Source organism: Erinaceus europaeus, chromosome 2 (assembly GCF_950295315.1).
Source record: "Erinaceus europaeus chromosome 2, mEriEur2.1, whole genome shotgun sequence".
Taxonomy (NCBI): domain Eukaryota; kingdom Metazoa; phylum Chordata; class Mammalia; order Eulipotyphla; family Erinaceidae; genus Erinaceus; species Erinaceus europaeus.
This window is the reverse complement of record NC_080163.1, coordinates 75,300,981-75,316,554: the sequence shown is the minus strand read 5'-3', so window position 1 is coordinate 75,316,554 and position 15,574 is coordinate 75,300,981. Positions and strand designations below refer to the sequence as shown.

The 15,574-nt window shown below is 39.6% G+C and overlaps 1 protein-coding gene across 1 annotated transcript in view; it reads left to right on the top strand.

Moving 5' to 3' along the window:
* The window catches only part of DCTN6 (dynactin subunit 6), a 29,347-nt gene that overhangs the window by 13,018 nt on the left and 755 nt on the right, over positions 1-15,574 (top strand). The window contains exons 3-6 of the mRNA XM_007532133.3: positions 8,866-8,971; positions 11,460-11,548; positions 11,809-11,856; positions 12,880-13,022. Of these exons, the coding sequence (XP_007532195.1) occupies positions 8,866-8,971; positions 11,460-11,548; positions 11,809-11,856; positions 12,880-13,022 (386 nt within the window). The remainder of the gene's footprint in view (positions 1-8,865; positions 8,972-11,459; positions 11,549-11,808; positions 11,857-12,879; positions 13,023-15,574) is intronic.

Sequence of the window (15,574 nt, the reverse complement as noted above, 5' to 3'; positions counted from 1 at the left end):
AATAATTCATCAGCCAGTAAAGTGGTTCTAACTCGACATATTTATCCAAACAAGGAGATAAGCCAAATAGGATTTCAGCACATTTGGTAAGAAAATATACAAATTACCCTGCCAGAAAGAGCTCCAAGAAGGTTCACAACAGGTTTAAAAAAAAAAATCTTTCCATGGTGACAGATTTTTATTTTTCAAGAATTTTAACCTTGGACCCCTAAACTTGGTTTGAATTCAGACCCATCCTAGGTAAAAGAGAAAAACATGGAGAAAACTATGCCCATGTCTCAGTGTGCTGTGGTTCTACAAGAGGACTTGAGTTGTTGAGCTTCATGGTGTGAAACTCTAGAACAAAACTGTACTTACAAAGCTACTTTGTGAGCATCACTCACTTGAGTCATCGTATTCTTTTTTTAATATTTATTTATTTCCTTTTTGTTGCCCTTGTTTTTATTGTTGCTTTAGTTATTATTGTTGTTGATGTCGTTATTGTTGGATAGGACAGAGAGAAATGGAGAGAGGAGGGGAAGACAGAGAGGGCGAGAGAAAGATACCTGCAGACCTACTTCACCGCCTGTGAAGCGACTCCCCTGCAGATGGGGAGCCGAGGGCTCAAACCCGGATCCTTACACCTGTCCTTGAGCTTTGCGCCACGTGCGCTTAACCTGCTGCGCTACTGCCCTACTCCCGAGCCATTATATTCTTAACAAGTGACATATGAAGACTCATTCCTGAGGCTCCGAGGTCCCAGGTTCAACCTCCCCCACTACCATAATTCAGAGCTGAGCAGTGCTCTGATAAAAAAAAATTAAAATAAAGCAAAACAAATAGCACATGGAATAACACCATGACACGATGGAGTAATTGTTAAAATAAAAATTTGTGAGGACAGTAGATGTTCGCATGGATGAGAAGGAACTGGATCCTTTAGATACTGCTGGAGAAAATATAAAGTGATATACCCAGCATGGACAGTTTCTTAAATTTCTAAACATGCGGGAGTTGGGCCGTCATGCAGCGGGTTAAGTGCAGGTGGCGCAAAGCGCAAGGACCAGAGTAAGGATCCCGGTTCGAGCCCTCGGCTCCCCACCTACAGAGGCGTCGCTTCACAAGCGGTGAAGCAGGCCTGCAGGTGTCTATCTTTCTCTCCCCCTCTCTGTCTTCCCCTCCTTTCTCCATTTCTCTCTGTTCTCTCCAACAACGATGACATCAATAACAATAATAACAAAAAAAAAAAACCAAGGGCAACAAAAGGTAATAAATATTAAAAAAAAAAATACTAGACATGCAACTACTATATGGCCATGCAATAATAGGTGAGTATTTATTCGAGAGAATGAAGACTTAAATGGTCAGGGAAATGTGACCCAGGGGTGGCGGTGGAGATGGCTAAGTTGGTATAGTGCGAGACTGAAGCTCTCAGGCCTCACATATGCTTGAGTGATACTCTGGCTTCGCCCTGTCTCACTCATGTGAAACTATGCATTTTGAATGAAATAAATCAATCTAAGAAGTGTTAAGTGTTAAAAAAGAGACAAAATATTTTTATTATAGGAGTCGGGCAGTAGCGCACCAGGTTAAGCGCTGGTGGCGCAAAGCGCAAGGACCGGCATAAGAATCCCAGTTCCAACCCCCGGCTCCCCACCTGCAGGGGCGTCGCTTCACAGGCGGTGAAGCAGGTCTGCAGGTGTCTATCTTTCTCTCCCCCTCTCTGCCTTCCCCATCTCTCTCCATTTCTCTCAACAACAGCAGCAGCAATAACAACACTAATTAAACTACAACAATAAAAAAGGGCAACAAAAGGGAATAAATATTTTTTAAAATCTTTTTATTACAATGTGATGGAACAGAAGAGACTCATGCTAAGTGCAGTAATCCAGAAGAGAAGCCTGACTACTAGATGGCGTTACTCATAGATGGAACCTACAAAGCAAGGGATAGTACAGGATGAAACTTTCATTTTCTTTCATAGCAGATCTGGAGATTTGGAGGTTAGGGATTAAGGGGGCTCTCAGGGGAGCCTAGTACCCTATGGTATAGGAGGAATAAAGGTTGGATGGAAGGTGAGTAGTTCTGACAACTGTCTTGGGGAGGTGTAGAACAGTATGCTCGTGACAACAATCCTGTAAATCATTATTTCCTCAATAAATAATTTTTAAGAAGATCAGAAAATCAAAATCTTAATAATCACATATCCAGGGAAAAAATATATGTATACCTCTCTGATATCTGCCTGAAAAATTCCTAAAAGAGGTTGAGGGGGTCTATTTAGTTTATTGTCTCATGATATTTGATGTTACCTTACATCTCAAAGTTAATAGTTTCACATTATTTCCTGAAACTCCAGGAACTGTAGTTTGGCAGTTTTGCCACCAGGTGGCGACAGTGCCGCAGGTCTGCTGGCCATGCTTTGCTTCCCAGGGCAAAGTCTCATACTGCAAATTTACAGTTTTATTTTACTAATTTAATAATGACAAGATTAGTAATAATAATACCTGGTTCAAAATGCGCATACATTTTTTTTTGCATGTTCTGTAGGAGACATGGAATTTTGGATTAGTTTAAATCTTTAAAATTTGTGTTTATCGTTTTCTTTGTGTTTATCAATCTTAAGGCAAATGACAGTATCAGTTGTTCCCAAAATTACACAGTAAAGGAGCTTTTAAATAAACAGATTCCAGTAGTACTTTTGTCTTATTTTAGTCCAGTCTCAGGTAGCTTCTTGTAACTCTGCTTATCGTCAAAAGCTGCAACTTAAAAGCCCGCAGACTATCTAGTGCCTCTGGCGCTTATCTAATAGTGACACAGGACCTGCTTTCTATCTCAGCCTCTGTAGTCATTCCTCCTGTCCGAGATGTTTAATGTAGGCTCACTTAATGCTCGCCACCCTCTCTCCTCTGATGATAACCAGTCTGTTCTCTGGATATACAACCTCCATTTCTGGGGTGCTTTTTTAGACAGTAATCTTTTGCACTGACTTATACCAAGGTGTGGAACCCCAGTCTTTCCTGTTGAAATGAAGGACTTCCCTGATACTTACAGAGCAAGTAAAGTAGATGATTTACTTCTGTTTCTCAGACCAGGAATCATTTTGCTTATTGTGGTAGTGACTTTGTTAGCTCTTTTCAGCTAGTGATGAACTTGCTATGTTTAAGAACTATGGACTAGACACCATGATTTCCTTTTCAAACATTATGTCATTTATACTTCATACTTCAACCCAGTGAGTGAGGTTGTTAGAGGACTCATTTTTATATATGAGAAAACTGGGACTTGTGAGAGACTGAGCACATAAGTACTCAATAAATGGTAGAGGCCGGAGTCTAGGCTTTCCTGATAATGGGTGTGGTGTCAGCTGGGGCTTTAATGACAAAAAAACTAAATTATAATATTGTATTTCTCTATCATAGGCCATCTTAAAGTATAATGGTAAAAAGTCTTATGCAAACTGTAGATCTAAGTTGGTTCATGCAACTGAAAGATCTACCATAAATTTCTCATTTTGAAGGAAATCAGTATTTCAGTATTATTTAGCACTTCTTCCTTAAAAGTGGTAACATCTATATGCTTATTGTTAAGGGACTGGTTAAATTGTGGTATATTAATATAAAGTGAAAAATCAGCCGTTGGTAAGAATATCTGGTGCAGGAGAGCACAGAACTTTGGTGCTCAATGTGGTATGTAAATTATGCCCCTAAAATCATTTATTTTATTACTTATGAGAGACCGGGGGGGGGGGAAGAAAGAGAAAAAAAAGACATAAGATATCACTATAGTACATGTGTTGCTGGGGATCGAACTCACGACCTCATGTTTAAAAGTTAAATGCTTTATCCTCTACACTGCCTCCAAGACCATCCCCTGAAATCTTATGATTCTGCTAAAGCACTATTAAAAATAATGTAAAAAAAGAATATATAGTACTTATATGGAAAAATGAACTTGATTGGTTTTTAAAAACAAATTACAGAATAAGTATTATCTCTTTTAAGTATTTGCTCATAATCTATTTTTTCTCCTTCAGATTAAATTTATTTTTTATTATTTTAAATTTTTATGAGCAAGCGAGCACTTAGCTATAGAGTACAACTTTGTCATGTATGGTGCTGAGAGTCCAACTCTGGGCCTCAATATGCAAGGCATGCTTTCTGCCACTGAGCCTTCTTCCCTTCCCAGACCTGTATTAGCTTTTTTAACTCTCTTATGAGACACAGACTGTATATAGTAGTACTTAAATTCAGGACAGTATACCCCAAACTTTCTTTTAGGATTTTTTTTTACTAGTGATTTAATAATGACTGATAAGTTTGTGGGATAAGAAGTGTATAATTCCATACAGTTCCCACCACCAGAGTTCCATATCCCCTCCGCTCCATTGAAGTTTCCCTGTTAGTTATCCCTCTGTGAGTATGAACTAAAGATCTTGATGGAAAGCAGAAGGTGGAAGGTCTGGCTTCTGTAATTGCTTCTCCACTGGACATGGGTGTTGACAGGTCAATCCATACCCCCCAACCTCTTTCTGTCTTTTTCCCTAATGGGGTAAGGCTCTGGGGAGGTGGGGTTCCAGGACACATTGGTGAGATTGTCGGCTCAGGGAAGTCAGGTTGGCTTCATCTGTAATTTTGTGGCTGAAAAGCATTAAGATAGAAAGCAGAACAAATTGTTTAGTAATCTGGAACCTAAAGGTAGAATATAGCAGATGAGATTTGGGGTCTTCATGTTGGAAGGAGTTAGGTATATTCCAAGGGACCATGACTACTAATTTTTGACTGAGTTCCAACAGCTAACATACAGGTGGGCTCAGAGTATTATCTAGGAAGATGGTGTCAGAGTTGAGGATAGGACTAGAAAGTTGGATCAGGGTAGAGAGAAGCTCTTAAATATGGGAAAAGTATATAAATACCGTTAATTGTAAACCCCTTTGATCTGACCTAGCCCATGTCTATTCATACTTAGCACAGGAGCCTGTGTAACCTCTGCATCCCTGTCAGCCTGAGCTCACATTCCATGGTCACAGCTAGGAACATTCTAGGCTGTATTCATTTCAGGACCCATCTTCCTCAAGTGGCAGAGTATGTGGACCCAGCCTCCCTTAGGAGAGTGGGGAAGTTTCTACCACTGTTCTACGTTGAGGGCAAGGTCCTGTAGAGATCCACAAGAGGGTTTATGATGTTTTTCTGTTGGAGATGACCAGTGATGGTGGAGAGATCTGTTAGAGGTCTAGGCCCATCATATCTATGTGGGACTCCCAGAATTCCCTGACTAGAGCCCCAGATGATGGGGTGGCCTGGTAGTGACCAAAAGGCCATCATTAAACTGTGCTGGTCTCTTGCCCTTATCCAGCTTCTGTAGTCCTTAGTTAATATGACATGGTTAGACTTAGAGTGACTGAGGGAAGTGAAATAGGAAGTAGGTAAGGAGGGTATCTAGGTCTAAGTAGACCCCAAACTTTTATAAATAATTCCCTCCAGGGAGTGATATTAGAGTAAGGAAATTTTTCACTTTTTGCTTTCTTTGAATTTTTTGTAATAAGTGTGTACTGCCTTTATAAATATACATTTTAAACTGTAGTCCTCATTCTGTACATTACATCTGTGACTTATTTTACAGTTGGGAGCTTGTACTTTTTGTTAATTTTTATTTATAAAAAGGAAACACTGACAAAAACCATAGGATAAGAGGGGTACAACTCCACACAGTTCCCACTACCAGAACTCTGTATCCCATCCCCTCCCCTAATAGCTTTCCTATTCTTTATCCCTCTGGGAGTATGGACCCAGAGTCATTGTGGGATGCAGAAGGTGGAAGGTCTGGCTTTTGTAATTGCTTCCCTGCTGAACATGGGTGTTGACAGATTGATCGATACTCCCAGCCTGTCTCTCTTTCCCTAGTGGGGCAGGGTTCTGGGGAAGCAGGCTCCAGACACATTGGTGGGGTTGACTGACCAGGGAAGTCTGGTTGGCATCATGTTACCATCTGGAACCTGGTGGCCTCTCCAAGAATCCCAGGTTGTAAGCTGCTTCTTTTGGAGTTCACACCAGGTGTTGTCTCCAAGTCGCCATCTTGGCTCTGCCCCCCCTCCCCCAGCTTGTACTTTTTAACTTTCACCCCTTAGGCTGATCCCTCCACTGTCTCTTCTCCCCTCCCCCTGCCTCTGTAACCCCTCCTCTGTTCTCTGAATCCATGAGTTTCATTTCTTGTATAAGCTTCATTTTTAAGAGATTTAGATTTTTCCACATTTAAGTACAATTAAATTCTGTTATTGTCTTTCTTTGTCTCACTTGTTTTGCTCAGCCCCCCCAAGTGATGTCACAAATGGCAAGATTTAATTTTTTTTTATGGCTGCTTAGTATTCCATTTTATAGTCCTGGGTCTAAGTATCACCTTTTCTTTGTCTATTCATCTATCAAAAATTCTGAGTTTGCTTCCACAGCTTAACTATTGTAAATCTGCAATGAACATGATTGTGCATGCATTTTTTTTAATGTTTTCATTTTCACCAGGCAGACCCAGAAATGAGATTACTGAATTATAGGCAGTTCTGTTTTTAGTGTCTTAAGGAACCTCCACACTGTTTTCTGTAATATAAACATTATTAAAATGACCATTCTACTTAATCTACAGTTTCAGTGCAAACCCTAGCATAATCCCAGTGACATATTTCAAGGAAATTGAAGAGCTTGTCCAAATACTTTTATGAAACCATAAAAAACCATGAATAGCCAAAGTACTTCTTAGGAAAAAGAGGGAATAATGGAGGTAACACACTCCCCAACTTCAGTTTAAATTACAATGTAATTAAAATAGCATGGTGCTGGAATAAAAATGGACACTTGGATCAGTGAAACAGAATTGAGAGCCCAGAGATGAACCCACACTTACACAGACACCTAATATCTGACAAACGGGCCAGAATTATTCAGTGAGGAAAACATTGAATAATTCAACAAATGGTGCTGGGAAAATTGAACATCCACAATAGAAAAGTCGAACTAGACTACCATGTAACACCAACACTTTTCCATAGTGACTGCATCAACTACATCCCCACCAATATTCCTAAGGGTTCACTTTTCTCCTAGATTTTTCACTTGCCCTCTTTTTGAGACTAGTAATCATACTAACAGGTAGAAAGTAGAAATCTCACTGCATTTCTCCTTTATTTATTTATCAGAGCACTGCCCAGCTCAGGTTTGTGGTAGTCCTGGGGATTGGATTCAGATCCTCAGAGCCTCAGGTGTCAAAGTATTTTTATCTAACCACTATACAGTCTCAAGGATCCATCCCTATCTGTATTTCTTTAAGAAACAAGACATCTGTCCCGAATCTCCTGAAAGAGAATCTCCCAGGGAAATTTTACTTTAACAGCTGAGGACGTTGGAACCAAAAGTGACAAATAAAAAGCCATTCTTAGATTATTCTTACCAGACTGTGCATTGTTTGACTTTGCATCCTGTTTTATGCCCCACCCTCTTTTTCAGACTCCAACTCTTTATTGTTAGGAAATGAGGGAAAAAAAAAAAACTGCATAGAGGTTCCTTCCCATTCTCTGGGCAGCAAGGACGCCTCGCCTTCCCATTTGTTTTAAATACATTTGTGAATGAATGTGCTAAGCAGCCCCAGTTTTCCTGATAACCAGCTCAAAGGGGGCAAAAAATAGTATGTATTTCTTTTTGTTTTTCCCCACAACATATGACACTGTGTCCTGCCTGTCATTTGCTGATAATGATTATTGGATCAATTAACAATTTGTGCAATTGCAAACTGAATTTCATGGACAATGCTATTTTTCTAACTCCCTCCCTGACTTGTGTAAATACTTCTGCTCCACCCACCCCGGCCCCACCCCTCCCAGTAACTCAGTTACTTCCTCTCAACTTGTTTATCAATAAAAATAGCTTTGGTGCTAGGGCTTGGGTGGGTTGGGTGTTGGGGAGAACCTCTAAAAGGAAGGTAATGTTTTCTAAGGGCTGTTTCATTATCACTCAAACACTAGACTTGTGGGTAAATAGAAGCTCCTGGGAGGGAGGGAGTGTTAGCATTCCAGAGTCTGTCAGTGTCTCTGTTTAGGCAGTGCCTCCACCCTTAACCGAAATGGATGTGATGACATTCCCCCTTTGCTCCCTTTGATTCGAGAAATTGGAGTCATTGCCTCATTTCCCTCCCTATTTCAGAGTTTTAGGATTCCGATGGTCGCATATCTTTCCTCTAACATTTTTCAGCCTTTAACCAGTTATCCTAGACAAGATGACGTAAGCTCAGCCTTCTTTCATGAGTAAGTTTGCAGTAAGGATCCTGACAAAGTAAAAAGCTAAGAATTCTATCTTTTCTGACTCTCATCCTGCCCCTAATTTCTCTTAGTCGCTTAATAAAAGACTAATCCTTGTGATATGCTAGCATAACACAATATTTTTGTGGCGAACTAGCATAAGAAAATACCACCAAAAGAGTCTTACTTTAGGGAGGGGAGGGGTTGGATTCTTAATGCCAAATATGTGCCAGCATACTGTGTCTACAGACATTATCTCGTCTAATCTTTACAACAGTCCTTCCAGAGTGCTAGTATTCCCACCCCTACTTACGGCTAAGATAAGAATGGCTTCAAATTAGAGGGTGAGCTCGGGCTGTCTTGACTCCAGAGCCTACAGGTGCCGTCTTCCTTCACCTTGGCTTGAAATTCCATTGGGCACTAACCACTAACCATAGATAGCAGCCAAGAAGATAACATTTGTAAAGAGCCTAGTATGGTGCCTGGCACATAGTGTAGTAAGTCTTCCTCCCAAGAGCCCAGGGCCCCGTGCCTTGGTCATCTCTGACCACCCTCTTGGAAGCATAACCTCTACCAATCATTTCTTTTCATCATATTTTTAACAGGACCTAGGACAGTGATTCATCCTAAAGCACGAATCATTGCGGAAGCCGGGCCAATAGTAATTGGCGAAGGTAACCTAATAGAAGAGCAGGCACTTATCATAAATGCGTGAGTAAGATTCTTACAAGTACTCTGACCTCAGTGCCACAGATAGTGTTTTAATAAACTTCAGATCTGTAGGAACATTTTATTGTATTGTGTATTACATTTTATTATATATTTACAATGTCTAGCATATGTAGTATTTCTCATCTATGTATAGAGTTTATAAATATATCATTTTTCTCTATTAAAACATGTTGGTATGCATGAGACCCCTTCTGTTTCATTTGGTTTAAATCCCCCCTGCTTAACACTATTCTCTTTACATAACCACTTCATTCTATTTATATAACCGCTGTTAACAAGCACCTCCCTCCAGGGCATTGGTTCAATCCCCACTGTTTCATGATATGTTTTTGCTCCACCCCCCCTCCTTGTCACACTCTGATTGTCACCAGTCACTTTTCTCTCCACCCTCTCTATGTCACACCCTGTTTCCACCCTACTTGTCAAGTATATATAAAGACAGCATTGTGAGTTTTAGAGTACTTTACCTTTAGTTTAGCTCAGCTCGGCTTAGATTGTGCTGCGTCCTGCATGAATAAAGAGATACTGCCTACAGCTCAACTATGAGTCCCTGGTCGTCTGTTACCTGCCCGTGAAGCCAGCCCGGCGAAAACAACCTAACCCATCGAAAACGACAAAAACACACTCTGTAACATGCAATATATGTTTTGTGAAGTCTTACTTTTGCACTTTTTAAGAAGTGAATGACAAGCCATTACAATAGGACATGCCACACTACAAGACGGCAGTCGTAGGAACATTTTAAAATGACATCTAGAGGGCGGGGGTAGAGAGGATAATGGTTATGCAAACAGACTCTCATGCTGGAGTCCCAGGTTCAGTCCCCCACACCATCATAAACCAGAGCTGAGCAGTGCTCTGGTTAAAAAAAAAAAAAAAATGGCATCTAGAAACCCACTCTTGTAAAACCAGAGAAACACTAAGGATCATTTCTGACACAAGTAATTAGTAAAAGAGGATACTGTAAAGCAGATGAGCAGAAAGGCATGTCTATGATGAGATAGTTTGTTCATGGTTATCCTTAATAAATCATTTGGTCTGATAATTCCCACTTAAGTACTACTCTTTCATCTATTCCTTTTTTTTTTTTTTTTTTTTTTTTTTAACTAGAGCACTGGTCAGCTCTGGTTTATGGCAATTCAGGGGATTGAACTTGAGCCTCAGGCATAAGAGTCTGTTTACATAACCATTATGCTATATACCCCTGCCCTCTTTAATCTTTTCCTTAAGCAGACATTTCCTAAATACCTCCAATGTCCAAGTGCTGTGCTGACCCCACTAAAGAGAGTCATTTGCTTGGATTTCTTGGTTCTGAGATGTTATGCCCAGACACAACTTAACTCATATATATTTTGGCATGTTTTATATGGACAACACCCAAAATTGTATTTGAAAATGTTGTAATACTAGAGATAATTTCTAATCTTTTAAAGATTAAAAAAAAAAAAACAGTGAAACTTTAGAACATGTTCACGGTAAACTAGACAATCAAACCTATGGAATTTTTATAAGTATTTGTAATGCTTTCTAGATAACATTTTTGACAGGGTATTCAGGCTTATATCTAATTTATAGCAACAATGTATGGAATTCATATGAAAGACCTTGGGAAAATATTTAACTATGATAAAGAACTTAATTTGTCTTAATGCTTATTTAAGATTTGGGAGTTTTTACTATATTAAGCAAATTCTTTTTAAATTATAATTTAGCACCTTTTGTTTAAGTTAGTTAATAGCAATAACTTAGCTACCAGAGATAACACACCATTTAGAATAGTTTCTGCCTCTTAAACCATGGATATTTTATGTTCCAATGTTTTAACCAAACTAACTAACATCATAAAATTATCTTTTGCGAGATTATTAAGAATGGAAAATTTTTCAAGTTAGACTTAATTTTGATTCTAGTTTAATAAGCCCAAAGTCATAGCCAATGTTCCTTTTTTTTTTTTTTTTTCCCTTTCTGGTATACTTGACAGTACAGGAAAGAGAGGAATTGAGAAAGCAAGAGAGAGAGAAAGACACCTGCAGACCTGCTTAACTGCTCATGAAGCCTCATACCCTGCCCCCACAGGTGGAGAGTGGAGGCTGGAACTCAGGTCCTTGCAGTTGATAATATGTGCGTTTAACCTGGTGCACCACTCCCAGGCCACCCCAGCCAACATTTCTTTTAACCTTGTCCTAGATTTTTACATTTTGAAACTCTGAGTTTTTACATGTAAAAGCTTAAGAAGGAAAGCTATCCTTCTACCTATATCAATGACTTTTCATTTCAGTAGCTCTTTTTCCAACTAGAATCAAGTCTGAATATAGAAAATGAATCATTTTGATGACTTAAGGAATAACTTACCTGGTTACATATTTTAAGGTTGATGTAGTAAAAAGGAGAGAATCCAAATTTTAAAACAAAAGAATTGCTTACTGCATTATTAACTTTTTGATGATTTTCTCTCTTCTTTTTATAGTTACCCTGATAATATCACTCCTGATACTGAAGATCCAGAACCCAAACCTATGATCATTGGCACCAATAATGTGTTTGAAGTTGGCTGTTGTATCCTTTGCAGTAATTTAAGATGAATCATTCCTACCTGTCTTTAGTACCCCCGGTCCTCACTCGCAGGGAGAAAGCTTCACGAGTGGTGAAGCAGGGATGCAGGTGTTTCTCTGTCTCCTTCCTGTCTGTCTCCCCATTCTTATCCATTTCTGGCTGTCTCTATACAATAAATAAATAAATATAATTTAAGTTTTTTAAAGGACTCAGTATGTGAGAAATGAACATATTTAAAATGTGTACTTAACTATGGTTTATAGATTCCCAAGCCATGAAAATGGGAGATAATAATGTTATTGAATCAAAAGGTAAGCTCTGCTTAGAGTTTTTATTGTGAAAGTGATCACATCTTTCTTGGCGATGTCCTGAAAAACATCCTAAGTACGAACTATGACAAAGTAGTGTGCTTGGAGGGGATGCAATTTGAAACAATAAAATAGTTATAAGGCTAAATCTTTACCTTTAAGGAAATCTATTGCTGCGATTAACAGATTAAATTTTTAGCTACATACATTTAAATCCAGAGTGAGTTAAACCAAACTGTTGAGATGAAACATTTGAAAATGCTTTCTACAGTTGAGAGACAGTTCAATGATAGGGCTCGTGCCTTGCCAGGCATGCAGTCCAGATTTTAGCCCCAACAGTAGGGAGGTGTGCCATGGTGCCAGGAGAAGCACCTGTTTCTGTGGTTATCTTTCCCTCTCTTCCTATCTTTAAAAAAAAAAATGTATTGGATAGAGACAGAAACTGAGAAGGGAAGGGAAGACAAGAGAGGGAGAGAGACACCTGCATTCTGCTTCACCACTTGTGAAGCTTTCCCCCTGCAGGTGGGGACTGGGTCCTTTTGCACTATAGTGTGTGCACTTAATCAGGTGTGTCACCACCCGTCCCCCATCTTAAGCTGAAGTATAAGTAATGAAAAAGTCATCTCAGGAGCAGTGCAAGTCCCCTGCAGTGTGCGCGCGCCACACACACACACACGAAAGACATTCTGCTAAATACTAGTGTCAGTGATTATAATTCAGTTGATTAGTATTAATAACAAAGAACTGAAATGTTTTCTTTACTCTCTTAAAATCAATTTGCATGTTTAAAAATTATTTTTATGCCTTTATTAGTATGAGAAAGAGATAAACAACATCACTGTGGCACATTCAATGCTGGGGATCAAACTTAGAACTTCATGCTTGCCAGTCCAGTGCCATATCCACTGCATCTCCTCCAGCACCCTGACTGTTTTATGTTTTTATACCCAAATCATCTTAGGAAAAAAGCAGTATTCTAACACTTTGATGTCTTAAGTTGCCATTCTTTCTGTATTTCTACTACAGCCTATGTAGGCAGAAATGTAATATTGACAAGTGGTTGCATCATTGGGGCTTGTTGCAACCTGAATACATTTGAAGTCATCCCTGAGAATACCGTGATCTATGGTGCCGACTGTCTTCGTCGGGTGCAGACCGAGAGACCGCAGGTACTGAACCACTCTTTAAAAAAGAGTTATTTTGGGAGTCGGGCAGTAGCAAAGAGGGTTAAGCGCACATGGTACAAAGTGCAAGGACTAGCATAAGGATTCCGGTTCAAGCTCCGGCTCCCACCTGTAGGGGAGTCTCTTCACAGGCAGTGAAGCAGGTCTGCAGGTGTCTGTCTTTCTCTCCCCCTCTCTGTCTTCCCCTCCTCTCTCCATTTCTCTCTGTCCTATCCAATAATGATGATATCAATAACAACACCAATAACTACAACAATAGTGAAAAAAAAGAGCAACAAAAGGGAAAAAATAAATAAATATTTTTTAAAAATTTAAAAAAATAACTACAAAAAAAGAATTATTTGTAATTCTTAGACTTTGTGAAAACTGCCAGTTATCGGAACTGACGGGGAGAACGGGAGGGACATAAGAATTTGGTGGTGGATGTACAGATATATATACACATATGAAACTATGTCCTGAAATATTATCAGATTTGAAGCCAACATTAAATTAAACATAGATAAATAAATAGATTCATTTCTTAACAGCCAAGACAATGCTCAGCTAGTAGAGCTCCAGATCTGCATGCCTGAGGCTCCTGATTCAGTCCTTGGCACTGCATGTGCTAGGCGATCCTCTGGCTTCTCTCTCTCTCTCTAATTCTATAAATAAAATAAATATTTTTTTAAAAGTTATTTCTAGGGGCTAGGGAGATGGTGGTTCAGTGGTAGAGTGTACATGTCCTGGATTCAATCCCCAGCACCATTTAAGAGGTTAAAAAATAAAAACAAGTAGAACTGCATGGATGTTCTTTGGCACCCTATTCATTCACATATATTAATCATCAGAGAATTTTTAAAATTAATTTATTTAAAAAAGGAGACATTAACAAAACCATAGGACAAGAGGGGTACAACTCCACACAATTCCCACAACCAGATCTCCGTATCCCATCCCCTCCCCTGATAGCTTTCCCATTCTCTATCCCTCTGGGAGCATGGACCCAGGGTCATTGTGGGTTGCAGAAGGTGGATGGTCTGGCTTCTGTAATTGCTTCCCCGCTGAACATGGACGTTGACTGGTCGGTCCATACTCCCAGCCTGCCTCTCTTTCCCTAGTAGGGTGGGTCTCTGGGGAAGTGGAGCTCCAGGACACATTGGTGGGGTCGTCTGTCCAGGGAAGCCTGGTCGGCATTATGCTGGCATCTGGAACCTGGTGGCTGAAAAGAGAGTTAACATGCAAAGCCAAACAAACTGTTGAACAGTCATGGACCTAAAGGCTGGAATAGTGCAAATGAAGTGTTGGGGGGTACTCACTGCAGACTATTGTGTACTTTTGTTTTCAGGTAACAGAGATATTTTTAATATTTATTTTACTGATCACATATGAGAAAAACTTTCACATAAGAATGAGGAGAGAAAAAAAGCCCTAAAATACATTATTTTATTTTATTTTATAATAGGACAGAGAGAAATTGACAGGAGAGAGAGAGAGAGAGAGACACCTGTAGCACTGATTCATTGTGTTTGTAAAGCCCCCCCCCCCCACAGGTGGGGACTGGAGGTTCGAAAATGGGTCCTTATACATGGTATTATGTGTGCTGAATTGGATATGCCATGCGTGGTCTTACGGATTTTCATAGAAGGTGTACCTCCAAATTTTATTTATTTTTAATTTTATTTTATTATAGGACAAAGAGAAATTGAGAGAGGACAGGGAGACAGAGAGGGAGAGAAAGATAGACAACTATAGGCCTGCTTCACTGCTCATGAAACAGCCCTTCTACAGGTGGGGGGTGGGGACTCAAACCCAGGTCCTTGCACCTAGTAATATATGCACTTAATTGGATATACCAGTGCCCACCCCCCAAAATTGTATGTATGTATGTGTGTATGTATGTATGTATGTATGTATTTTGCTTCTAGGATTATCGCTGGGACTCAGTACCTGCACTACATATCCACTGCTCCTGTGGCCATTTTTTAGATTTTTGGGGGTAGGACACAGAAATTGAGAGGGATGGGGAAGGTAAGAGAGGAAGAAAGACCTGCACACCTGCTTCACCGTTTGTGAAATGACCCCCCCACCACCACCACCACATGTAGGTGGGGATTCAAACCAGGATCCTTGCATAGGTCCTTGTGCTTCATACTATGCATGCTTAACCTGGTGTGCCACTGCATACCCCCCCCCCATTTTTACAAACTATATTGACTACTAATATTTCAGTCTTTGAGGGGGCAAGAGTGGCCATATCAAACTCATACTTAATGCTATACTCTGGTTCATCTACTAGTTTACTATAGCTTGAAAATAACACATCTTGTAGATATACAAGTCTATTTGGGCAGTTTTTTCCTGGCCTTTGGGGAAATATTCCTAATTCTTGCCAAGAGCAAAAATAAAGAGTACATAGCTGGTGTTTAATGTCAGAGCAGCAGAGCACAGATGACATTCTAATTGAAAACTGTTTCATAAATATTATAGATATCTTTTTATTATTATTATTATAAAACAGTATGTACTCATTGTAAATGTAAAATGAAAAGATAATA